This window comes from Musa acuminata, chromosome BXJ2-6 (assembly GCF_036884655.1).
Source record: "Musa acuminata AAA Group cultivar baxijiao chromosome BXJ2-6, Cavendish_Baxijiao_AAA, whole genome shotgun sequence".
Classification (NCBI taxonomy): domain Eukaryota; kingdom Viridiplantae; phylum Streptophyta; class Magnoliopsida; order Zingiberales; family Musaceae; genus Musa; species Musa acuminata.
This window is the reverse complement of record NC_088343.1, coordinates 4,943,368-4,970,525: the sequence shown is the minus strand read 5'-3', so window position 1 is coordinate 4,970,525 and position 27,158 is coordinate 4,943,368. Positions and strand designations below refer to the sequence as shown.

Here is a 27,158-nt window from a genome sequence, read left to right as displayed (position 1 = left end):
ATATAAACTTAAATAAATAACATTAAACCAAATAAAAATGTTTCACCTTCGCCATGAAACGAGGATAGACGCATTCTTTCGATGAACGAGTTTCAAGTCTGCTACAACACTCACAGGACGGAACACCAAGAAATGGGGAGATGATGGCAACACGGCTGGGTATAAGCAACAGCTGTAGATGACGATATTGTATCAAAATATTTGGCATTAGCCATTGACAAGTCATTTTATATACACGTCTTGCATTTAGAGGGGCTATTGATCCCAAAACATCTACAGTGCGAGCTCAACAGCACACTCAACAAAATGGTAGATAGTATTAATGCATCTCGATGACAAACAGTCACCAACAAGAACAAAACAGATATCAGCAACCATGAACACATCTTTTTTACACATCATCAAGAGAAGTAGAACACCAGCAACAATCATCTCTCTAGTAGCTTTGCAGTCGATTCAAACAGCCAACAAGTCAAACTTTTACATGTATCTTGAAAAGGGAGAGTTCATAATGCGACCAGTAAGTACCATGAAGACCTGAACATGGCAAGAACATGATTTATCACTTCTAGATATGAAAATTGTGCATTATAGAAAAAGACTGCAAGGTCAAAAAATTAGAGTTGGTATGATGTACAATGTCAGACCATCTGAAGATCCTACAATCTGTCGTATGCTCTCCCACGCATCAGCCAAAGAATCACCTGTATTATCGTATCAACGTCAATCAACAACATGCAAAAATTGCATTTGAATGCAGTGAAAAATATAACTCAGACGTAGACCAAGTACGGGAACTAACCTTCTGTACACCGCCTTGATATCTTCTCCTATGATAGGACTTTCCAAGAACAAATCTTCACAGCTAGCCAAATCAACCTCGTCTAACTCAAAGTTCTGATGGCCACAATACTCACTCCACTCGAACCACATCTTTGAGATGAACTCCTTGCTAAAGGAGGTATAATGAAATTCCTCCTCCGCAGAATCAGCTGCAACTAACCTGTAAATATATACTTTCTTCAGCTGGCCAGGCCGAAATGCACGCCCAATAGCTTGGCGGGTGACAGATGGATTAAAGTGAACATCCAAGATCACAACTCTAGATGCACCTACAAGTGAGATGCCTTCCCCACAAGCCTTGATTGAACCAAAGAAAACCTTAGCATCAGGGGAGTTGTTAAATTGCTCCATCGACCACTCTCTTTGCTCAGAAGTCGAATCACCAGATATCATAAAAATTTCTTTTCCTAAATGCCAACCCTTGGTTTTAACTATTAGCCTTTCCAAAAATTTTAGAGGTAGAATGTATTGACTGAAGGCAAGTAGTTTCTCTCCAGCGGATTCAGCCAGAGACAAAATGTTGAGGAAAAATTTTGTTTTAACCCCATCTCTGATATTAAGAGATTCTAACAAGCTATCGATCTTATCATCGTTGAAAAATGCGACCCTGTCCCCAGAAGCCTTTTCTGCTGTGTCATACAAGTGAGGATGTATATAGACAGCACTACCCATAGAGGTTCTTTTGAACTTCTCAAACTTGGCAAGTTTTTGAACATACACTCTTTGCTTAGCACTGAGGTTCAAGAGGACAGTGAAATCCACGAGACCAGGCAGCTCTTCCAAGAAATCACCCTTATAATAATGAAGAACGTCCTTGGTTAATTCTCGAAGGTCTCGTATAACAGTAACTTTTCTTTTGAAATTCTCATCATGCTGCAGTGTTTCCTCAACCAAATCATAGAAAGCGTTGTCCACACTACTCTTAGAGAGCTTTCTACCTCCTGATATATATATTCTACTTAGGACTCGCTTGACAATGACTCGGGAAGTCTCCATCCTCAAAAACTTAGGGCGCACAAGATTCAAAATATTGAAGACCTCCCTAACATGATTCTGAAATAGGGTTCCTGAAAGTACTACTTTTCGAGGAGTCTGCACCTTTGCAAGTGAATCAAGCACGAATGTGTCCTCATTTCTTGGAGTGTGGCCTTCATCCAATATCAGAAGGCTGGGGATTTTCAGCAGCATTTCCCGACATGCAGCAGAGACCTTGCTGTTTTCTTTATCATAAATGATATTCGTAAATTGTTTATAACCCAAAAAAAGAATGCTTTTATTCTCTTGCCAAAGCTTTAACACTTCCAATTGCTGAGATCTGTTATCAGCTTTAGAGGAGTAGAAATCATAGATGGGTAAATCCTCAACCTGCCACCGTTGGAACTCTTTCTTCCATGTAGGCAAAATACCCTTAGGAAGGATAACCAAAGGCTTCTTCAATGGATACTTAGCCAAGAAACTCTGGATGAAGCTTATAAGCATGAAGGTTTTCCCAGACCCCGGCGCATGAGCCAAAATACATCCTCCTGGTTTATCTGTAACCAAGTTCTTAACCAAGAAATTGAAGCCTTCTAGCTGATGCGGCTTCATTTGCTTCAGATGCCTTGGATGAATAGATAATTCGGCAGCAATAAAATCATCCTCTGAAACTTCAAGGCCAGAGTAGTGAGCCACTAGATCCTTGGAGTTCCCTGGCCCAGTCAAGTATGTCCTTGTTGCACGTGAGCCCTGAGAAGGAAACAGCAAGACAACTGATAATACACATTTCATGAACAAAAATTGCTAAAACATTTTACATGAGAAGCTAGAATTTATTGAAATCATTATTCACAATCATAATATTTCCATGCATTAAACAATGACAATCAGCAGCTGCTCTAATATGATTGTTTTAACATGATATGGTTCAACTAGCAAAAGCAACACAATTAGACAATTTGTCTATTCCCAAATAGAACTTCAGATTTTAGGAACATGGTATGAAATAGAAAGAAAAAAAAAAAGATGATGAAACAAAATGATACATAAGGAAATGGAAACCCACGAAAATGATCTTATCAGGAAAAGGCAACATGATTGGAGGAACAAGAAATATAGAAAGGATTTCAGCTTACAATTTTCAACTAGTATAATGAACTACTATTTAATTGGACTTGAGGTTCTTTTAGGTAGCTCCTCTAGACAAGCTAGTTAGTTGGAGATGTGTCGGTGCATCTTTGTAAGCTCCTCTTAGTTGAGATATCACACAAAGGGATCAATACAATCAACTACTATCCTAAATTGTCAATAACATATAACAATTTCGAGCTGCCACTATGTGCCGCAAAATTCTGACATACAATTTTCTAGTTGTGGTAAACTTGAGTTGCACAAATCCCTCTCTTTTGCATCTCTGATGATGGATTGTTGGGGTATCACACTATACTCCTTTGCCCATGTAGATTAGATCACAATGCCCATAATTTAAACTCTAGTAAAAGGAAATTTCAGGCACTACAAGCCCCACATCTACCACTTGCATAACATGTATAACAAACCTAAACAGCCTACTATCTAAATACCATACATGGGGTAGGCCTACTGAAATGAACCAAACATTATTAACCTAGGTTGCCAACCATATGCCTCTTTAAAACTTTTTGTTTTCTCTTGTATCAGTTTGCAATTATCAGAGCATCACAATCTCCCTCATTCAAATGGTAACGTCCCCGTTAGGACCATTATACAAGAAATCCCATAGCTGATTAAGGTTAGCAAGATGCATTAACATTATGCACCATTAGCTTTAATAGATAGTAGGCACTCACCAAATTTGGCATCAGTGGACTAGCACAAGGTGGTATTGATGTTCACACCTATAATTTAGCTCCTATGTGTTCAAAGCAAATTTGTCAATAGTGTGGTATAATGTAAAGGACAACAATGGCAATAAGTTAACTTGAAATAGAATAAGGCTATTCTACCTCTAAAACAATTGTATCATGTCGTGATCCTTGATAGAGACAAACACTACAAGATGTCAAATGGCACGAATGCTTAAGAACGCATTTACAATTACAGATGATACACTCTTCAAGGCCTAATTATAGAAAGTATAGGAGAGATGTTATTGATTGAATAAAATTTTGCCGAATATAAGTATCCAAACATGTACGCAGAAAAAATCTCTCTACAAGAAGTAATGTATGTATTATTGGTGCACATACCTTCGTCCACTGGAAATCAAATATTGTATCTATCCTCTTCTGAATAACTCCACAAATACGACAAACAAGGCCAAAGTCATCTTGGAGCAAGTACAAATGGTTACATTCTTCTTCTTGTTGCACAAGTGCTTGATCATCTGATGTATCAATCTAGATACAAAAGAAAAGATAATCAATAAGACTAAAGGAAAAGCATTGAGTTTGATGTATGTTGATGAGAATTATATAGAACCTACAAAAAGACATTACAACCCTATGGCACTCTCTGGATTAACTTCAACATATATCATACAGGATATGCTCATAAAATCTATAATCGAATTGACGCTATGGCTTCTTTGACTAATCTCAAATAGACATGTTCTAGCATACACTGAGTATACTGGGCTGATCAATTTATACTTGACTAATCTCAAGTATATGTAGGACCAGTATACCGGCTAGTATTACCGGTCTGACCAATGATGATATCTGACCATATAGTTCAGTGCTATGACATATATCTAGCTACCAATTCGTATTTGTTTTTTATTATTAATTCAATAATATATTACCCAATAAACTGATATCATACCTTTTAACAAATTTGAATCTTTTAGCTTCTGTTATGTAAGTTGTAGTATCAAACAGTTTACAATTTCTACATGTATCATGCTATTAAAAGTATGTGGTAAAGGAAAAAGTGAGAGAACTTGAATCCCAATACAAATCCATTACTAGTAATTATATAAATGTCACTGAGGATATATGCCGTAATATAATAGTTTGATAACAAAGAAAAAAGAATAAATTATTACACGACCATGTATTCACTACTTGAAACTTGTGCAAGGACACATCCATGGTGCATTAATTAACATAAATCATGGTGAAGGTTTCCTGGTGGATGCAATAACAGGGGCTTAATCTAAAGTCTGAAGTCCCAAAAAGGGAGCCCAAACAAACATCCTAAGCTACTACTGACCTGACAAAGAAGATGTCATCAAGGATGTGACTGGGGACCTAACAAGGATGATCATCATAAGGATACAAGTGGGGAAGATTTGGTTGATGGGCACCTCAATATTGTTCCACTGGATAACAAAGAAAGAATGGATCTTTATGTTAAGACAGTAAGCGTTGAAGCATTTTAGACCATGTTAAGAAAGCTCACTCCTTAAAGGTTATAAGCCACTACATTACTTGCTGTAATAATATAACTTGTTAAAGATGATAGGTTTGACTTCAAGCACTTGCCCATGACTAGCATCGAATTAAAAAGCCTTGTCACTTAGGTTCATTGACTCTTGCAGGAAGAAACTTGAGTATAATTCTCTAGATCATGGTAAACAAACTGACTAAATCTGGACCTTTCAATTATTCATTTAATTAGTTTTTCATCAATACAAGCACCTGCACCCTACAGTTCTTCAAATATTAATTAACTCAAATATAATCCTATAGAAAAGTAGTTACCTGAAGGAAAGTCATTTTTGTTCAACGATGCAACATGGAAATTGCAAAATAAACCACAAATACAAAGCTAATTGTGAAAGAATATGCAACAAAGGAAATAGAAAATAGCAACATAATAACCTTTGAATATTCCATTGCTAATGACATGTCTTTCCAAAGATCTTCCAGACCATCACTTTGTGATGATACTTTGTCAACTTCATAAAGGCTTCCCATGCCTGATGAGATATCTTCAATTGTCGTCGAGGAAACAAATTTTGGATTGCCATCACATTCCTTCTCTTTATTCATTTCAGCATTAGAATCCAGAGTCTTTACTACATTAGGAGCTTCAGCAGCTTGTCTCTCACATCTCATTTCCATATTCTTTTCATCCTAAAATGATGCACAAGCATAAAATCAAATATCATAATCTTGCAATGCAAAATCAATAAAAATATTATATAGCTGAACTAACTTTATAAATGGCAATTGCTTCTGCCTCGACTAAAAAAATTGGAACAGGATTTAAGCAGGAAGTTAGATGCAAATTTCTTGAAAAAATCACTGATAAAAATAAACCTAGAAACTCATAGAAGTGATATGGAAACACAAAATACATTTATCGAGGTGGTTTTCTAAATCTCGAATAGGTAACAAAAGCATCTCAAGTAAGAACAAGCAAAAGATAAGAGCCTCACCACAAGCATGATTAAATTATTCAGAATATAATATCAGGCTTTCTTATTTGCACGAAAAAGTTGCATCAACAAGATTTCAATGTAAGCTCTTTATCTGGTGCAGCATGATTCAGAGAACTTGATTATGTTTTATCTGGGTAAACAAGTTTTGACTTGTCTGACATTTCTTGTTGCAGCAGTCCCATATTATCATAATTTGACTAATCGGTCAGTCAACAAAGTTCAAATTTCTACAAAAGACTAGGACTGAGACAAAATAGTACAGCCTTATCTTCAATTGGAAAGTCCTAATGACACCAAACTTACCAGATTGACTCCAAATGACACTGGGAGATGGACAATTGAAATGAAGATTTAAGCCTTTTAGAACTCCTTCTTGGAGTATAAAACTGCTGGCTGACAAGCCCATGGTTGCATAGCAGCATGTTTGGGGCTACTGCCCTTCCTTACCTAACTTGGTTGCAAAAGGAGAAAGAATATTAAATGGGTAGCTGGGTTGTATTAAAGCTACCAAGATACCATAGATAGAGCCATTCTGGGTAAAACAAGCCATAGCACAAATTGTCTTCGATTCTATGGCCCATTCAAGGTGGTTGTACACTTATAGGATCAAAAGGTTATAGGTTCCAGTTGATAGTAAATGCTTACATCCATGATCCCTTCCACGTCTCAGAGCTTAAGAAATACCAAAGAAAGTTGTAATAGATGCTAATTTAAGAAGTGTTGCATATACAATGGAGATGCTACACAAGTGGCACTTAAGAAACAACTTATACACTGTAGTTTTGATCCATTATAGTGATCATTCAAAAGAAACCATCTAAGAAATTGAAAACAATGTTATACAGAACTTCCCATAAGCATCATTCTGGGGACAAGATCAGCCTAAGACAATTACTATTTACTATGATGCAAATTCTTGATGATAAGAAGGCTTCTTCCTTATGCCAACACCAGCAAAAAGGAAGCTAACTGACCACATGCCATGTAATCACTCCAATATAGTATGGGAACCCTCATCAACATCTAGTCTATCACACCTCCAGAGGTCACTATAATTGTATAGGGATTGACCGGGTAACAAGGCCTAGTCTATTGGAGGTAGGACGACAGCAGTCCAAACAACCTTCTTTCACTTTGAGTTTGCACCAAAGTTAGTCAAATTGACAATAAATCACACAGGAAGGTCAACTCAAACGAGTTTAAGCCTTTTTTGGACTCCTAGTTAGAGACTAAGAAGGGTGACCTAAGCCTGGTCATCCAAGGCTATGCGACCAGCGCCAGAAGGTCAACATTGGATGATCATCCAGGCCCTATTAATCCTGTATGACATAGATATCAGATACAATGAAAAGGAGTCCACAAATAAAATTGATCTATGGACCTCAGGACTATAAAATCGAGTTATAAACTTGATAATACTCGCTGTTATAGAGTTCCTCTTTATCTTTCTTCTCTTTTCGTCTCTCTCTTCTCTCCCTTTTCTTTCTTGAAGGACACCTTATTTCCTAAAGAATCAAAAGTTCCAGTAGCTTTTGTTTCTATCTCATTCCTAGGAGAACACCACAAAGAAAAGTTACAGAACTATGGCCATTCCAAAGCACACAATGTGGAGTTACCCCATTTTACATTAACATATTATTTCACTTTGGCCCCTGAGTTACTAGAAGATAAGATACTATCATGAACCTCATTTTCAAAGACAGAACCAGAGTATCTACTAATCACATGTTATTTTACACTCAAATTTCATGAATACTTCTTTTCGAAGTTCAGACAACAATTTCTAGCTTCCTTGAGCCTGTCAACTTTTTGCAGATTTACTGTCCATTTGCCGCAAGATCCAGCTTGTTTCTATGACATGTAACCGATGATCCTTCTTTATTTGAAGAGAATTGTTCTAGACATTTAGAAAATACTACATATGGGCACATACAACCAAGTTAAAACTTAAAATGCCAGCTGGTTCCTAGTTGATGGACTTTCAGTATAAATTCACCATTGATTATTAGTATATTTCATTTCTAGAGAGCTAATTGGCATGCATTCTCAGTGGATGTCTGCTACAGACTGCATAACTACACAGATATGGCATATGACAAAGATTGTGTTTCAATCTTTAATATCATGAAACTGAGATAGACGATATCACGAATAATTCTGAGAATTAACCAGAAACAGTATGTCAACAAGAAGGGGTCAAGCTAAAATATCTATGCAAATGAAAACCTTTCTTCTTCAAAGAATGCACATGAGTTTTTATAAGTTTGTCTTGCACCGTCAAATTATTAGTTCAAAACATCCAGATCTGACTTGGGTCACCACTTTCTTTAGGTCAAATAATGTAGAATTCAATTTTCTATATGTCCTTTCCAAATATAATAACTGTACATTTTTGGCAAGTAAAGGTAACAATGTAGGGACATGAAGGTTAAGAGATGGTTACGCATGCACATCATATCTGTGCAAATTGAAGTAATTGCTTCAAGGTAATACACCGAATACTTACAACAACATCTTGAAACCGCTGCTTCTCATCGACTGTCTGTAAGACCACCTTTTCAAAATGAACAGAAGGCTGCCAGTTTGGTTTAAAATTAGTGGTACAAACTGATCTTCCAATTCCTTGGTCATATGGAACAAGTTGATACAAGTTAACTTCTTGTGCTAACTTGCTGGCTCGTGATATGTGCTTCTGGATTTGACTTGCCAGTGACGCTCCAAATTCCAAGACCTCATGATCAGGGTGGCAATCATATTTTGTTTTGCCTTGATGGCTTGCATCTTCTTCGTCTGAATCTACAATTATGACTGTGGTTTCCTCTTTGTTGTCTTCATCTACTGGGGGTGTATTCAATGGGCCATGTGCAGCATCTGACTTTCCCTTCCGCGTTACAGACTCAAAATCACTGGAATGTAGTGAGATATTCCCAACAGCATCCTGTGTCTGTTCTACAGGTATTCTGACAGGGTTAGCAGCACCTTCCATGGTATCAACTTCCAGATCGATTATATCATGAGATAAGTTATCACCATGTTGACCTGACTTCATCTGATTCTGCCTTGTTGATAAATTAGCAGAAGTGCTTCCACCACCCTGAAAAGTTCTAGATGCTATACTTGGCTGTAACGCAGATAAAAAATTGATTACCTGCATCCTCTGAGAATGAAGAGCTTCATATTCTTTGGTTACACTCCCATACTTACCATCTTCTAACCTTTCCAGAAGATTGGTTAAAGCAAAATCATTTGAGTAGTCAATAACCTTAGAAGAGCCTCCAATCTTTCCATCCTCATTGTTAATTTTCCTCCTCTTGTGTCCTTGAAAATGCATATCTCTAAAAAGTAGTGTGCTTTAAGATGTTAGAAAGTTTTTTTTTTTAACCATGAGTAACCAAGAACAAGAAAAGAAGTGTACATAAATTACATAAATATGTGAGACATGCAGTTAATTCAGAAATCTGAAGGTCACTCAACTAAAAAATTACAAGCATATTAGTTCAAACCAAAAATAATATGATTAACTCATTTGACTTCCAAAAAAAATATAAGTATCTCATATTCTGAGTCCCTGCTTCAGAAAACATTTCACATTCAAGTTCAAATGTATTTCAAAAGAATGGCCAGAGACCACAGGCACAATCATAAGGACAATAAAAGTGGCTTGGGTTAGTAGGTTATCAGGTTGAGTCAGAACAATCAATATCAGAGAGGAACTATTGCTAAAGGCATGTCACAAAGCTGCAATTGTGGTATGATGCATGTCCCACATGTTGTCTGAAAAAATGATTCTAGGCGAGATTCAAATTGGTATATACATGAAGATGTAATTGTGGTTTCATGCATGTCCTACATGTTGCCTAAAAAAATTGATTCTGGCCACATTCAAATTAATATATCTTGACCATATAAGTATGTGTCCGTCTATATGTATTGATAATTTTGTGAAAAGTAAAAAAAGGAAAATTTCTGCATATTTCTATATTTTTGAAAATTAAATTGCTGCAGCTGGTATATGTTTCATTGACAAATTAATTACCAACACCCCCTATAGTTTCTCTCACTGATTGCCCTTGCATACATCTCAATATATATTTCTGTTACTAGATAGCATTCAATTTGCATAATCACACAGCATAAAATTTGCTAAGTTTCTTAAATTTAGTTCATTTGATATGCCATATATTGGATACAGATACTCTGGAACATATTATTACAGTCGCACCATGGTATAGATAAGACAGCATATCAAGTTTATATAGATTAACAAATCTACATTGTGATTCTCTAGTGAGCCAATTTGAGAATAAAAGCATGACCTAAGGCATAATAATTATCCAATGGATCAAGTATAACTTTTGATGTGTAGTGCAAGATTAAATAGATGATAAGATAGATCCAGTTCTTTTAGACGCTAACCACTAGGGGAAAAAGGTTTTACAATCTAAAACTTGTTGAAGTAAATGATAATACCAGGATCAAAGACACAACCAGTTAAAGAATGGAAACTTAGACTGTTTTATAAACATTCTAAAATTTATTCCAATATAATTGGAAGTGTTGACCATTTAGAAAGGTTTTTCACTTTGCTAACAAAGCAAACAATTAACATGCACTTTTACTGTCAAATTGTTCCTATTAAATGGGTGGTCCAATTCACACTAATGAACAATGATTTCTAAAAGAACGAAATCAGTAATGAGAACAGTTCTGAATTAGCACCGTTATAGCTCAATGGTCAAGACATAATATTACCAGTGTAGTCAAGTGTAGTCAAAGATGCTAGGAACTAATTGGTGCCAAGGTGCCAAAACACCTGAGTTGCTAGCGATCGCCCAAGTGCACCGAGGTGCCCTGGATATTAAAATTTTAAAATTGTATATCATTATTAATAAATATGATAACTAAAATAAAAATAATACATCAAATTAGATTCATTTAAAGTCATAAATTATATTATCCAAATGTAATGACAAAAGTGACAAAACTATGAAGTAGCAAGGAGCCAATGACAAATTCAATCATTTGCAAAATTCACATGCTATATTAACAAAAAAGATAAAAAGAACATAGGTGGCGGAGGATGGAGAGGGGGTTGCAGTCAGTTGGGAGGGAAGGAAGGAGCTCTCGTTGGAGGAGGAGAGGGGGCTGTCGGGGTATGTGAGAGGTGGGTTGCTGTCGGTTGGAAGGGAAGCAGGGAGGAGGAGTAGAAGGCGGAGGAGGAAGAGGGAGCTGTTGGAGTATGGGAGGGGTTTCTGTCGGTTAGGAGGGGAAGAGGGAGGAGGAGGAGGAGGAGGAAGGAGAAGGGGCTGCCAGGATCCGAGAGCAGGGAGGAGGAGCAAGGCGAGCAATCAGAGGATAAAAAACAAAAATAGAATCGCACAGAGTGGGAATCCATATGCAACATTTTACTGAGGGCGGACAAAGAACCGGTTGTGTGGGGGACCAAATATCCGAGATGGAGAAAGAGAACGTTCCCCACGGAAACAACTCGGGGGAGAGCTAAGGAAGGGGAACTCAGGGGGACGCGGCTACGGCGGAGGAGGAAGGAGAGGGGTTCCGTCGGGGTCCGGGGGAGGGGGAGGAGGGCGACGACGAAGGAGAAGAGAGAACGAGATAGAGTTACCGAATAAGAGCCCGCCGGAGATCGCACGGAAGCCTCTCGCCGAAGGAAGATGCCGCCGTTCGCCGACGGAGAGGAAGACGTCGTCGCCCGACAACAGAACAGGTAATGTGCTCAGAACGTCGTCGCCGTCGTTCGTCGTGGTCTCTCGCAGTGATTAGGTAATGTGCACAGAACATTTACCACATTTGGGGTAGCTGTCCAAATGACAACAGAAAGAAAACCAAAACAGAGAGAGAAATAGTGGTCTCTCACAGTGATTAGGTAATGTGCTTAGAACATTTACCCCATTTGGGGTAGCTGTCCAAATCGTGGTCTCCAAACTCAAACAACAACAGAAAGCAAGAGAGACCAAACATTAGATCGTGACATACAACCACATTAGATGAAAAATCCGAACCAGCAACATGAACACAAACACAAGAATATGCACGATTCGTCAAAGCTTCGTCGAAACTCACCCGGAAAATGCAGAAGAAGAATGATCGAAGAGAACACAACAGACGAGAGGGCAATCGGTCAAGGGTTTAACGAGGAGCTCTCTGCCCTCACGGCGCGGCCTCAAGATCTACAGAGATGCCGCCTGATCAGCACCACAAAAGCCATTGTCTCTTTCCGTGATGCCAATCAATCGTTCCAGGTTCTCAGGTCAATTCCATGAAAAGGGTGACTGTGGGAACTAATCGCTGACATAATAGTAATGTTCGAAGCGAGGTAAACAAGAATACTTTTTAGGGCTAAAAAGGTTTATTTTATAATTTATTCATATCTAAATTAAATTTTTTTTTTTTTACATAACATAACTCATAATAAATTATTAATATAATAATATATATAATTTTAAGTTAAAAAAAATTAAGATTCATTTTAACTATTATAATTTTGATCATGAGCCACTTAAACCCTAATGATTTATTTATATTTAAAATAATTCATATATTTAAAAAAACGTAGTATACATGTCTCCTCCGTCAAGTCTGAGTTAATAGTTGTTAAAGTTTACTTGCATAACATGTTGGTTCACAATAAATTATTAATATAATAACACATAATTTAAGTTTTAAAATAATTGAGATTACTATCAATGACGAGATGAGGCGTCGTCATGAAAGCAACCACCAACAACAGCATTGAGCCGCTACTACCTAGCGGAGCATCATATACATGCAGTCTCTCCATTACCAACAACGAGCTTATGAGTTTCCTGTCTTACCTCGAGTGGATATGTGTCGATTGATTTGACGTTGTGCACGCAATGGTCTCATAATCCTCTCCTACGTCTTCACCCGTCACCCCTACAACGTGGTGGTCCAGCTCTCACACACTTCCGCCTCTTGCCTCTCCTACCCCTACCTCTCCGTCTTCGTGTGTCGCTTCCTCGATAAGATGGATATTAACCTTTTTTTTAAACTTAAATTATATTTATCATTATATTAATAGTTTATCATGAGTCAGTATACGCAAACTCTAATATCTATTAATTCAGACTTGACGAGAGAGGCTTATATGTTACCTTTTTTTTAAATGTAAAAGTTATTTTAAATACGAGTAAATCATAATGGCTTAAGTGGTTCATGACAAAAAAACATAGAGGTTAAAATAGACCTTAATCGTTTTTTAAATTTAAATTATACGTATCTTTATATTAATAATTTATTGTGAGTTAACATATCATGTAAGCAGACTTTAACGTCTATTAACTCAAACTTAATGAGAGAAGTTTATATGCTATATTTTTTAAAATATATAGATTATTTTAAATACGAGTAAACCAAAAGGGTTTAGGTGGAGTATGATCAAAACCAAAAGAGCTAAAATAAATTTTTATCCTAATAAAAATATTATAAATAGTAATCACTTTTAAAGATTTGACTAAGGGTATTTTTATCAAAGTAGTAAGGAAACAAAAAAAGTGTGATGTTTTTAGATAAAATATCTTATATTATATATTTTTATTTTTATCTAACAAATTATTTTTTATCAACTATATATTAACTTGTATTTCATTGAATAAAAGCTCTATGTAAGATATTACCTCGTGTAGTTAATTACATTTAGTATCTTAGTCTCTATATTTTAAAAGTTACATTGACCTCAATATAGTTACGATCGTGAAACATATATATATTTTTTGATCGATTTTATTAATAAAAATATAAAAATAAAGGATAAAAATATAATTTTAATATTATACTTAGTGGTACCGAATGACGATATCGTTAGAGTCGTGAGTGATTGTTGTGAAGGAGGAGAACGATGACAATAAGTGAGGACCGCTCTGCATCTACGTCAACACTGATATATTTATCGAGCGAGCCTTTCACTTCTTTATGTTAGGATCGAGAGCACTAAGAGGGGGGGGGTGAATTAGTGCAGCGGAAATCTTACAGCGATTAAAAACCAAAAGCTGCGTTCGTTCAAAAACTATTATGATGCAAAAGCAAATTCTCAGTTTGTATCTAAGTGCAGTTTGCGTCTAAGCGCAGATTGCGTCTAAGCGCAGTTTTGCGTCTAAGCGCAGATTGCGTCTAAGCGCAGTTTTGCGTCTAAGCGCAGTTTACGTCTAAACTCAGATTTACGTCTAAACGCAGTTTTACGTCTAAACGCAGATTTACGTCTAAACGCAGATTTACGTCTAAACGCAGATTTACGTAGTTTTACGTCTAAACGCAGATTTACGTCTAAACTCAGATTTACGTCTTAAACTCAGATTTACGTCTAAACGCAGATTTACGTCTAAACGCAGTTTTACGTCTAGACGCAGATTTACGTCTAAACTTTGAAACTTGTTTGTATACTCGCAGAAGGCAGTATGCAGTTGAAATCAAGACGTAAACGTGAACTGAAATCTGATGATTGAGCGAGGAAAGCCGATTTACGTCTGAATGCAGTTTTACGTCTAAATGCTGAAACTCGTTCGTAAAATCGTAGAGGAAAGTTTGCAGTTATCAATAGGATCAAAATGTGATTGTAAACTGCAAAGAAACTCGTTCGTAAAAGCACGGAAGACAGTTCTGCAGAATCAAACGTAAACGTAAACAGTAATGTATGAAAAATATGAATTTACGTCTGAATCCAGATTCGGAAGAACAGCACTTAGAACTTGTTCGTGGAAGCGCAGAGAGCAGTAGCAATGAAGGAGGTTTGCAGTAATGATAAAGTGCTCGAAAATAAACGCAAACCAGAGATTTAGAGTGGTTCGGTCAGCCTTGACCTACTCCACTTTTGGCTTCCTCCACCGACGAGGTTGCCGACGTCAACTAGGTGCCTTCCTTCAATGGGCGAAGGCTAACTGCCATTTTACAGTTTCTCTCCTTTTGACAGGCTCAGGAGACAACCTTTACAGACCTTTCTCTCCTCACTTTACAACTGAAAACTTGAAGAACAGAAGGAGGAGACTTAAAGGATTTACAACACTTTTGAGCTCTTAGAATCACAGAAAAGATCAAGATTTCGGTGTAGGTCTGTATCTTTTCAGTGCTGAATGGGTGGGGTATTTATAGGCCCCAAACCAATTCAAAATTCGAGCTCAAAACGATCAAATCGATCAAATCCCAGAATTCTGGGATCAGGCGGTTGCACCTCTCGACTGGAGAGGTGGCACCGCCTGGCAGAGCTTGAAGACTGAGCTCTGCCGATTGCTTCTCTCTGCCAGAGCTCGAAGACTGAGCTCGATGGTTGCATCACCTGGCAGAGCTCGAAGACTGAGCTTGGTGATTGCATCACCTGGCAGAGCTCGAAACTGAGCTCGGTGGTTGCATCACCTGGCAGAGCTCCAAGCTGAGCTCAGGCTGATCCACCTCTCTGCCAAAGCTCGAAGACTGAGCTTGGTGAATGCATCACCTGGCAGAGCTCGAGACTGAGCTCAGGCTGATGCACCTCTCTGCCAGAGCTCGAAGACTGAGCTCGGTGGTTGCATCGCCTGGCAGAGCTCGGAACTTGAGCTCTGGCGGTGCAACCTCTTGGCTGGGGCGGTTGCACCTCCCAGCCTCACAGCCCTGGCGGTTGCACCTCCTGGCTGGGGCGGTTGCACCTCCCAACCCCACAGCCCAGGCGGTTGCACCTCCTGGCTGGGGCAGTTGCACCTCCCAACCCCACAGCCCAGGCGGTTGCACCTCCTGGCTGGGGCGGTTGCACCTCCTGGTGCAATCAGGGTCCGAATGGTTCACTTCATTCGGCCCACTTGAATCTTTTCAGGGGCCCAATTGCCCCAAGATTAAGCTAATGGGATCACCTCCCATTTTCATGCTTAATCATCATGCTAACTACGATTATCTCTTAAGACAATTTCTGCAGCTTTGCTCCGATGCGTCAATCGCTTCTTCCGGCGAGTTTCCTGCCAACTTCCGTCGATCAACCGATAACCCTCGGTGATCCTTCTGCGGACATCCGGCATACTCCTGGACTTTGCGACGATCCACTTGGCGAGTTCCGACGAGCTTCGCTTGGCAAGCTTCTGGACTTCTCGGATCTGTTCTCTCTGAACCTCCGACGACCGTCCGAACTTCCGTCGAACTCTCGAACTCCCAACGTGATCATGATCTTGACTCCGGCGCAACTCCTGCTGCTTGTCTTACTCTCATCGTAGTTAATCCTGCACACTTAAAACAAAACTTCAATCGAGACAATTAATCCTAAGCAATTAACCAAGTTGTCCGACATGTCATTGGTCCCTCGACGCTTCGTCCGATTCTTCGGCGCATCGTCCTCTCGTGCAGCCTATTGCCCAATCGGCCAGTTGACTCCGCAACTCCGATATCCTTGGCACAATACCCGCTCTTCTTGGCCCGATGCCCGAGTCCACGGCCCGAAGCCTTCTGTCGATACGTCGACCGATCCACTGGCCCGACGTCCAATCTTCTGACATGTTCCTTCGGCACAATATGATTTTCCTGCTTTAATTGTCTCATCCTGATCGAAGCATCTTGCGTCACTCAAAACGCAGATTAAATCATAAACATATATCAAGTAGTTTCATCATCAAAATACGAGATTCAACACTTTACGTCTACATCGATGCTGATATAGATATCGAGCAACAAAATGATTGTTTGATAATTATGTCGATGTCGACGTAGATGTAGGGTGGCCCTCACCTCTCGTTATCGCTCTCCTCATCCATAACAGTCACATGTAGCCCCAATAGTATAGTCGTCCGCCACCATCAATTATAATATTAAAATCATATTTATATCCTTTTATTTTTATACTTTCCTTAGAAAAATCTATGATCGAAGGTAAATAAACATAGATATTTTACTTTTGTATAATCGTAATTATAAGGATGTAAATATAATTTTTTAAAATATATGGATTAAAATACTAAATATAGCTAACTAAAATTATAGATAAAGTCAAAGAATTATCTAACCACTCTTTGTACGAAGCAATAGAGGCAATTTTTTTTTAATGTTTTTGAATAAAAAATACTTCATAATTCCTTATTACTAAAGATGTATCCACTTAATGCTAATTGAGAAAGCTCGCTTGGATCATTCGACTAATATAGGACGTCGAGTCATGCACACAGTTGTTTACTATTTGGATTACGATTGAAAGGGAAAAGGATACTTCTCCTCCCTCTAATAATTGAGTAGAGTTGGAGTTAGAAAATGGCGAAGGCAAAAACAAGTTGATCAATTGAGGAGTAAATACGTGAAGTAAATGAAGTCAAGCAGATGGATTCCTTTTATATATCTTGTCAACGTGTATACAAGTCGATAGAACCAATGAACTCGTAACGTGGCACTCACTTTTCACGACATTTGCGTGACAACTCTTGCCATGTCATCCAAGAAGCGATTCATATCGGGTTGTAAATGCAATCGTAATCAAGTAATTTATTAAGGATAATTAATTATATTATTTTATATGTAATTAATCCGTACCACATGAACCAAATCTATAATGAATACGAAATTTCAAGCTTTGGTTATAATTATTTTAGCATACAATATTATCTGGACAAAGTGTAATTTAAACCTTGTTTTATATTTTCTGTAAATCACGTGACAAAAAATAATTAACAAAAATATTAAAAACGACTAAGTTAATAAATAATTTTATAACAAATAATTGACATCAATCTCCTTAAACATATCCTGTAGTAATCGTTTGGAAAGGATCAAACATTGGAAACATATAACAAACAAGCACTTAAATTTCCAAAAGTCAAAATTTTACGTTAGATCATATATTTAAGGAAAGACTACTGTATCAGTGGCGATGGTTAATTTTGGTGTTTAATGATATATATATGAATAAAAAAAAGTTCTACGCTGGTAAGAAAGTAAAAACTCAACTATATATATATATATATGAATAAAAAAAAGTTCTACGCTGGTAAGAAAGTAAAAACTCAACTATGCCTCACGCTATCACAAATAACAAAAATGTAGCATTCTTTTTACAATAAAAATAAATTGATAATAATTTGGTAATTTATCAAAAAATCCTCGTAATCATTTATTTTATTAAAAAGCACTCTTCTATTAAAAAATATATTATTTTTTTTAAATTTAAAATTTAAAATTTAATTATATATATTTTTAATCAATTCTCTTAATTATCTATTTTTTCAGTATATGTATTTATAAAAAATGATTTAATAATTTTTTAATAGAGGAGCATAAAAATGATTACGAGAAGATTTTTTTTGGCAAATTATCCAAATAATTTATCATATAAATAAAAAAAATTAAAAGATAATTACCATATGTGAAACTACAGTTGAAAGGTAAGATCTGGAAAGATTTCACAGCCGGGCTAATCGTGTGAGCGAGCCACACGAGCGGCGCCCCAACCCTTTGTATCGCGGGGACAAGGTGATGCGACATTGCGCCTCATTTCCACGGCCGAGAAGAACTAATCCTCCCCCCCCCTCCCCCCTCCTCTTCTTCCTCGCTTTCGTCTCCTTCCTCCTCATAGGTGGCGGCGGTGATGGACTTGGATCCCAGGCTTTACGATCACGTCGTGAGTCTTCTGTTCCTCTTGACCTTCCTTGCTACTGCCCTACAGATTTCAAGTCTCCGTGCGGAAATTCTTTATCGGTTGCTTTCGATCTCTTGATGAGTCAGTTGTTCTTTCGATTCTCTTTTATCTTCCTGCCTTTCTTGGGTGCTTGATTCTCATTCAATAGGTTTCGGATGGTAGTTTGAAGGTCTTGTTAATCCGTTGATTTTGGTATCAGTTTTGAAGACAGAGGTGCGAACATTGTTCTTTTCTGAAGTTGCTGTGTTGTAAGTTGAGTTAGAGATTCGAATACTGTTTCTTTGTTTCGGTAATGTGGCACGATTGCATTCCTGATGTGTGAAGGCCTTGTCACGTTCATTGGTACTTGACAGTTCGATATATTGGGGAAGCAAATCTCCATTTGCCTCTTTATTTGTTTCTTCATGTCAAATATTCTGTACAAAATTTTCTTTTCAATCTTCCCTCCATATATCATCATATCATGAATTAGTTGGTAGCAGGAAACTTGAATTTCTACATCCCAAGAAACCCTAAGCAGAAGGAAACGTATATATGAAATATTAAGTTTGAAGACATATTGATATAGAATGCTTTGGTTTAAGATACTTGGGAAATCTTATCACTCGAGGTTTAACAAAAAAGTTACTTATTGTATCTAATTGTGAATTATTTTCCTTCATCGTGTGAAATATAATTTGGAAAACTGATGATTGTTTGAAAGAATGTGTAAGAACTAAACTTATTAAACTCTTGGCAAAATACCCATTAAAGAATAATTAGTAACATGATTGAAGGCTGCTATTTTTTTTCATTGGCCTTCTTGATGTCAAATTCCGGATCTTATGGAGAAAGAAATGCACCAAAAAGAAAGAAAGTTAGAATATACTACGAGGGCATCAGTTAGCCACATTACCATGTTTGTAGGTCTGCTACTCATTCTTGATATGACCTTATCGAGTTTACATTCCCATGAAATTTCTTATAATCTTTACTAATGTCAAGGAATCAGATAGGAGTCTCTGATGAGACATTCTAATGGTTGTTAGTGCACAATTGTTAAGTTTCATCATTGAGTCCATGTGAGAGTGTCTTGTACGATATTTAATACAATAAACAATATTTTTAAAAGGAATTATATAGGAATTTTATCTTCTTCACTTTTACTTATATGTTCAAAATTATACTAGCTTATGATAACATAATAATCATGCAAGCTAAATTATTCTAAATTTCATTAGTGACAAGGAGTATACACCTTTTTCTCTTGATTATTTTACTTTGTTGTAAAAGGAAAATTATTTGGGTATGTTATGGCAACAGTTTGTAGATAACTGTTTACTGTGTGCTTTTTGCTTGATGACCTTTAGTGTTCAAGGATAGTAAAGTTTTGTATTACATCATTAATTGTAACTTAGATACTACCTGTCATCAATATCATCCTTTCTTAAAGACTTTGAGGGGTGGGAAATTTTTATGATGAAAGCCCTACTGATCTAAGATTATTTTTGGGGTCATAGAACTCTTGTTTTGGCTTATAACCTTCATGGTTGGATCATATTGAAGGTCCAGGAGGGATCACTTAGACAAGTGGCCGCAACCCGACCGAATGTGATAGCCAACTTAGTAACTCTGTTGAGCTTGAACCACTGGTTCAAAATGCTAGATCACAAGTCAATTCAAGTTTTCGTCCGGCATGAGACTAGACTTGGGAGTGTTACACAAGTATTATGAGCTTCACAAATATACTTATGATGATATCTTGATCTTTATATTTGAATTGGGCAACCAGAAGATCCCTTCCTAAGCATAAATGATATCATCTCCATATCAAAAGGTTGCCCAAAATATTTTACAAAAGCTGGGACCTGATAACCAAGTTGGCCTGAATTTGATCTTTGTTGGGCCTGACATCATCAGGGCGGATCCATCTATGGTCTTGGTGCCCCATTAGAATCTAGCATACAGTCGACACCTAATGACATGGTGATTTTTCATTATCACTTTATCCAACTAGTCTTCTGATTTGATAACAATATAGTCTTGATATAACAATATGTCCCAATACTATTTATAATAGGATACAACAACATTACCTTTCTCATTTGGGTGATATATCCTGATTGGGACAGAAGGAGAATGAACTAGGCCACATTCAAGTCAAGGTTAATTGGGGCTATGGCTACTTTTATTAGGATTGACCTTCTTTGACAGAAGGAATATATTGTATTATTGTTCTTATTTCAAGAGGTACTTTGGAAAGTCTGTAGAGTCATATTCAGAATCAAACTAAAGTCCAAAACCCCATGTACAATGTACAATAGATTAGCATAGTTATTCTCCTATTTATGATTATATTTGGAGAGTTACAGAGTTTTCTAATGAGGAGATATTGTGGGGATACAAGATAATGTATCATGGTAAGTCCTACTCTGTTTTGAAATAGGAGAGGCAATGGATGAGATCCTATATGCAAAGGCTATTTTGAGCAATTAAGGTATCAACTCAGACCAGTATTATAGTTGTGTATTCTATTAACTTTCTAGTTTCTCTCTAAATTTCTCTCTTCTCTCGTCTTTTTCTTCTTCCTTCTTCTTATTTGTCTCATTTCTCTTAATATCTCTTTTGGAGGTGAAAAATCCTATAACTTCTGCACTTTATCATGTTTTCTGGTAGTGGTTTTTATTTCTCATGTTGATGGAATGCACTACCAGGGACCCATTCGTCATCGAAACAGGGTGTCCCAGTCCCTCGGTGGCTTGTTTGTTGTTTCTTATCATGGTTGTGTTGCTAGAACTATCAAGAAAATGAAGAACTTAAGAACTATGAACATTTCTTTGATAAATAATAGATTGCAGACACATTCTTCTCTCTTTCTGATGTTATTTTTCATTCTCCTCTGTGGCAATTGCTAGGGCTTATAACATTGACAATAACAGTTACATTGAGCAGTCAAACTTGAATGGTGCCCTTAATGGTGGGTTCATTCTAAGTGAAGAACTTAATGGAGTTGATTCAGTGCGAAGTCAGTAGGCATCCAAAAACTGGGTTCCAATATCGTTAATATAGCTAGTTTTGAGCAATAACAGGACAAATGCAGCCTTGATCATTCTTGTGGTATCAAAAAATGAATTATTCAAGTTACATAATAGCCATTTTGATATTTTTAATGGTCCGACAAGCTTCTTTGATGGATAAGGTGAATAATGACTGTGGTTACTTGAGGTTGTTTTACTCTATCATCATGCTTTATGTCTTGGTACTACTAGTAAGAGTAAATTTTCATACCTATACAAGACCCTCCTGCTATTGCAATTTGCCGTCTCAGCTTGACTTAGTTCACTTAGTAGTTTCTACAAATTCGATCTGTATATTCTAGGTATATGTCATGCGATTCAATGAGCAGCCATCAGCCATAGATTTCAGCGATTTAAGGAGTTCTTTATGACCTTTACCATCCTTAATAGTATTTGTTTGAAGTGGTGTAAGGAAAATAGTTTAGTTGTATTGTTTGCAGGAATTATTTGAACTTGAACATGGCATATTACAATGATATACTAACTTTTCACAAACATCACTAGATACACCAATGGTTAAAATGAAATATCAGAAGATCTATTCGAAAAGTTTGCTTCTTATTTCTTTACCTGAGCAGGTCCTATCTCATGTTTATTGTAAGATCTGCTGATCCACATCGAGGTATCCATATAGTGGGTTAGCTGCATCAGTTTTCTTTCAGAATAATGTATTATGTCTTGGTGGTGATCCTGGTGGATGTTATATGCAACTTTTCAAGCACATAAATTTAAGACCATATGAACTTGTATTTTGCTGGACCCAAGAGCAGAAAATCTATCTTGTCTAAATATGATACTGTATCTCTTTGCTCTATTGTGAAATTTTTTTTGGCCATGACAAACTTGTCAAATTAGATGCTAACTATAATGTTGGTGCTCGCTGGACATTAATAGAACACACTTGCATAATCAATATTTTGGGAAAATCCTTTCTGAATCTTTGCTGATTATTAGTCACTATGGCTAAGTAAAAAAGAATAAGTATATGATCCATGCATCTCCAAACCATGACCTGTCAGACACCGATCACTTTCTTGTCCTCACCTATCTCTTTCATAGTACCACTTCATTGACAGTACCTAAAGTGATGTTGCTGTTTCATGTGGTTGGACACGCTGTTGTAGTAAGGCTTGTATACCTGGTAATACAGAAACATACCTCATATACTTTCTTGGTGGTGAATGTATCATCAAGATTCTGCATCTTGCTAATACTTCTATTGATCGTCTTAAAATTTCTTTAAGGTGCCTTTTGAAACATTCAGAAGATAAATGTTTTTGGCTTCTTGTACATATCTAATTACTGTGGTTTTTCCATTCTTCCTTCTTTTTAATCGCAACTTATTTATTCTCCCAATTACTGTTGATTTTTTAAGTCAAAACACTTAAGTTACTGGACTAGATCATTTGTCATTGATAATTCTGTCTGCTGATTTTCTTCTTTCTTATAGGCAATCAGTGACAGTGATATTCGTAACATTGTCCTCTCTTATCTTGTGCATAATTGTTTCAAAGAGACAGCAGAGACATTTCTTACTTGTACTGGTATGAATCAACCTGTTGATTATCTTTTGGACATGGAGAAACGAAAATGTAAGTTACTTCTTGTTGTAACTTGTGTTATTTTTAGCATTAAGAAAAACACTATGCTGTCTCCATCATTGTTACATATGATGTTTGTTGTCCTCAGATATTTTAAAATAGGGAAATGTAGACAGTCATAAAAAAGTCACCCTATCATTCATGCACTGCACATGCTTCAGGGTCTACTGATTAATGCTTCTGGCTGGTCAGAAAAACACAATACACTCAGCTAGATGTTTAAATGGTTCTAACACCTCTATCACAATAGCAACATTGCCCAAAGACTCCAAACTGTACTTGCTTTTAGTGCTGATTTGGAAATATCTTTTAGTTAATGCTTTCATTAACAGTTTAGTGGTTTATATATATCTGAATTCACTGCAATCATGCTGTAGTTTATTGTTAGCCTTTATAAATAAATAAATTTTGTCAACATAGTGATGAAAGACTGGAATGATGATGACCTTTCCTTTTTCTCTTCTATCCATTGGTGTCATGAGGGCATATCTCTTGTGATGGACGAGAAGTTTCCGTTTCAGTTTGGGAGCTTTTCGTTTCTGCAGTGTATCTTTGCAAGGGTATCTTTGGTGTAATATTTTTGTAGAAAGGTCTTCTCGGGCTTTTTAATTTTTTAATCTTGTCATAGGTTGGTCTTGCCAATGAATGAAAAAGAAGTAGGACAATGTGAACCTTGGTGAGTTCTTGATCTTTTGCTTTCGCTCTGAAGAAATTGTTGATATGCTACAACCTAAAGATCAAGAGCATCAATACTAAAAGTGTCTTTGCTTGGTGGAAAGACTTGGATTGAATTTCCTTTAAATTCAAACTCATTTATGTTTGGCAAAGAAATATGAGAATTGGGACTATGAATAAGAGAGGTTGTTTCCATGATAAACAATGCCATCCATTTAATAAAGGAGCTAAATTATTTTAGCAAATCCCTGTGGGGTCATGTTTGTGTGTGGTTGTAGTCCAAGGTGGTGTTACATCTTATTTTTAACTACTTGATGCCTTGGCATTGGATGACTTTTATATTCTTGTATGATGCGTTTAGGTTTTTGTCTAAGGTTAGTAATGCTTTTGATTAGGTGTAGGTTGCTTGTACATGGCAGTGGAACCAACTGTTGAGTCAAATAATAATTTTATATTCGACTGTCTCCAGCAATACTCCATTTCACCATGGAGGGGAATGCTCTTAAGGCAATAGAGCTTACAGACCAACTCGTGCCCAACTTACTGGAAGATAACAAAGACCTGTGTTTTGATCTCCTAAGCCTTCACTTCATTGACTTAGTACGTTCACGGAAATGGTAAATGATCTTTTAGCAAATGTTAGGTTCTGTTTGATACCATGAGACTTCTAATGTAACTCATTCTTCATTGGCAGCATGGAAGCTTTGGAATTTGCTCAGAACAAGTTAACGCCATTCGGAAAGGTGCCCAAGTTCGTTGGGAAACTGGAAGTATGATTCTGAAACTAACCCGATCTTTTATTTCTTTAGTATTGTTGTTATAATAAATTATGTAGTCATTTCTCATACTAGCTGATTCATCAGGACTTTATTACACTCTTAGCTTATGAGGAGCCTGAGAAATCTCCGATGTTTCATCTTTTGAGCCCAGAATATCGAGAAAACATTGCAGATTGTCTGAATCGAGCTATCTTGGGTATCTGACTATACCTAAACTTTTTTTTCGATGTTGCTTTATATTCATCACGATGAAGTCACTAGCCTTGGAGTTATCTTTAATGTTAGATCGTGCTAATCTGCCAAGCTATTCTTCCATGGAGAGGTTGATACAGCAAGCAGCTGTGGTTAGACATGTCCTACATCAGGAACTTGGTAAGGTTAGTAGTTGTTTTGTGTGACAATCTAGACATTTGCCTGTTTAGTGATTTCTATCATACAACATATGACAAATTTGATGCCTTTTCTATTTGCTATTTGCTGACTTTGTATACTAATAGACATCACATGTTACTGCTAATCCTTGTTGTACTGCTTAATGCTCTATTAAGTCTCGAGACTACATGTCCTAGAATTTGAAGGTTGGCATAGAATCTGGAGTTGGTCCTTTCATCCCAATCATCAAATGCTTTTGCCATTAAAAAATCAATCTAATGCAAACTATTATTGTTGTATTACTGAATGTTTTTTAGTTTCTGAAGCCTTACACATTTAAGTTTGTACTTTAACAGGATGGGCATCCACCATTTTCATTGAAGGCCTTTTTGGATAACTAGTTACTGCAGTTATGTGCTTGATGAACTTTGCCTATGTGGTCATGGTTGATATATTTCTCCTGAGAATCTTCTGAGCTGCCAATTATTGTACAGTCAGCCACCTATAATTAAAAGCATGATCATATATGAATCACATTTGGTTGTCTCTAATGAGTATTTGGTTGAGAAAAGCTGCTTATGGTTGGATGGAAGAGGGATTGTGTGCATTTGTGAGAAACAGCCCCCAATATCTTCTAAATTAACATGTTCAGAAAGATTAGTGACATGTTTGTTGTCTTCTGCACTATTCTGAAGACCATCCAAATGCTTGTATATGTCCAATGCAAAGTTTAGTTTCCAGTGATTTTGAAATGACATGAATTGTGAATCACTACCGTTTGCTGATGACATGGTATTCCAGATAAAATTTTAGATTGGTTGAGCAGTAGATGCAGCAGGCTTCTAAATTAGCTGTTCCAAGTTTGCTCATCTTCTGTGAGTAATAATTCATCTTGCCTGACATGGACAACAAAGCACTAATGACCCAAACCAAGTCTATGTGATGTCAAACCAGACCTGTAACTTATTGACCCGAGTTTGCCTAAAGAAGTCTAAGATACAACAAAGGAAGCCTTTTATTGGCACAAGCAACCACTTTGAGTTAATTAATAACGAGTCACCACCTGCAAGTTGAGATTGTCGCAACCATACTGTGCCAACGTCCAAAGGAGAATTGCACTCGAAAGGTGTTTGAGCCGTGTTCATGTTATATTTTTTTTGTTGTTGATATTTTTGAGTATTTTGTTTTAGTTAGCATGTACGTGACAGAAAGAATTATCTTCAGTTTCATTTTGCTTTAAAGGAAGTGTTATTATTTTTTGATTCTATCTTATAAAACTCGAAAATATTTTTGGCTGCCTATCCTCTCTCATCGAGTTACCTTAGAAATTAGGAGGGGGGGGTCTACTTGCAAGAGATGGTGAATGATTAGAGGATGCAAGATCAAGAGGACTTGAATGCAAGCATAAGGGCTCTTCCCTTGCCAACCAATAAATCCAATGGTTTTAACGAACGAGAAGCATTCCTAACTTAGCCAACTTCCTCAACTGAACCAACTCAACGACGAATTACAACAAAGTAGACAGATTAAAATTGATGACTTGACAAAGAATAAGTGTAGGACACATGTCCATGATGCTAATTCTTGTTTTTATGTTGTTTTTGATGTTTTCAGAGTGTTTTCTCATAGACAACATATACATGATAGAAAATACCATCGACAACCTTATTTTGCTTTTTAAAAAAAATTTAAATTTTTTTAAAAATATTTTTGTCTTATGTTTCCGATCGTACAACGCTATACGAAATACTCAAAATAGCTTTGTTCTTGTGTGCTATCGGCTAATGGCCTTACGGTGCGAATTGTCAACTATCTCAATATCTTGGAATCTCTTGGGTGAAATTAGATGGAATGGAGCCTTTGTTATATATTTGAGAGGCA

At 36.9% G+C, this 27,158-nt stretch overlaps 2 protein-coding genes across 8 annotated transcripts; one reads left to right on the top strand and one right to left on the bottom strand.

Annotated features, from left to right (window-relative positions):
- Positions 1 to 162: 162 nt before the first annotated feature.
- Positions 163 to 12,475, bottom strand: LOC135614360 (protein CHROMATIN REMODELING 35-like). Of its 6 annotated transcripts, XR_010487505.1 has the most exons (8): positions 11,808 to 11,946; positions 10,937 to 11,035; positions 8,691 to 9,519; positions 5,622 to 5,876; positions 4,047 to 4,196; positions 803 to 2,568; positions 638 to 704; positions 163 to 537 (listed from the first exon to the last, which is right to left on the bottom strand). XR_010487505.1 is itself a non-coding variant. In XM_065111656.1 (6 exons), exons 1-6 carry the CDS (start codon positions 11,981 to 11,983, stop codon positions 701 to 703), a joined length of 3,180 nt encoding a protein of 1,059 aa, XP_064967728.1. In that variant the 5' UTR covers positions 11,984 to 12,259; the 3' UTR covers positions 545 to 700. The 6 variants fall into 6 exon arrangements, 1 of the variants encoding a protein (XP_064967728.1); XR_010487504.1 differs by lacking the exons at positions 10,937 to 11,035; positions 11,808 to 11,946 and adding an exon at positions 12,266 to 12,475; XR_010487502.1 differs by lacking the exon at positions 10,937 to 11,035 and having other exon boundaries at positions 11,808 to 12,259.
- Positions 12,476 to 18,630: 6,155 nt separating this feature from the next.
- LOC103986953 (uncharacterized) lies at positions 18,631 to 26,062 on the top strand. Of its 2 annotated transcripts, none has more exons than XM_018827111.2 (7): positions 18,631 to 18,776; positions 23,301 to 23,442; positions 24,596 to 24,743; positions 24,821 to 24,896; positions 24,990 to 25,101; positions 25,191 to 25,277; positions 25,634 to 26,062. In XM_018827111.2, exons 1-7 carry the CDS (start codon positions 18,744 to 18,746, stop codon positions 25,672 to 25,674), a joined length of 639 nt encoding a protein of 212 aa, XP_018682656.2. In that variant the 5' UTR covers positions 18,631 to 18,743; the 3' UTR covers positions 25,675 to 26,062. The 2 variants fall into 2 exon arrangements, with proteins under 2 accessions (XP_018682656.2, XP_009403387.2); XM_009405112.3 differs by having other exon boundaries at positions 25,191 to 25,282.
- The last annotated feature ends 1,096 nt before the right edge of the window (positions 26,063 to 27,158 follow it).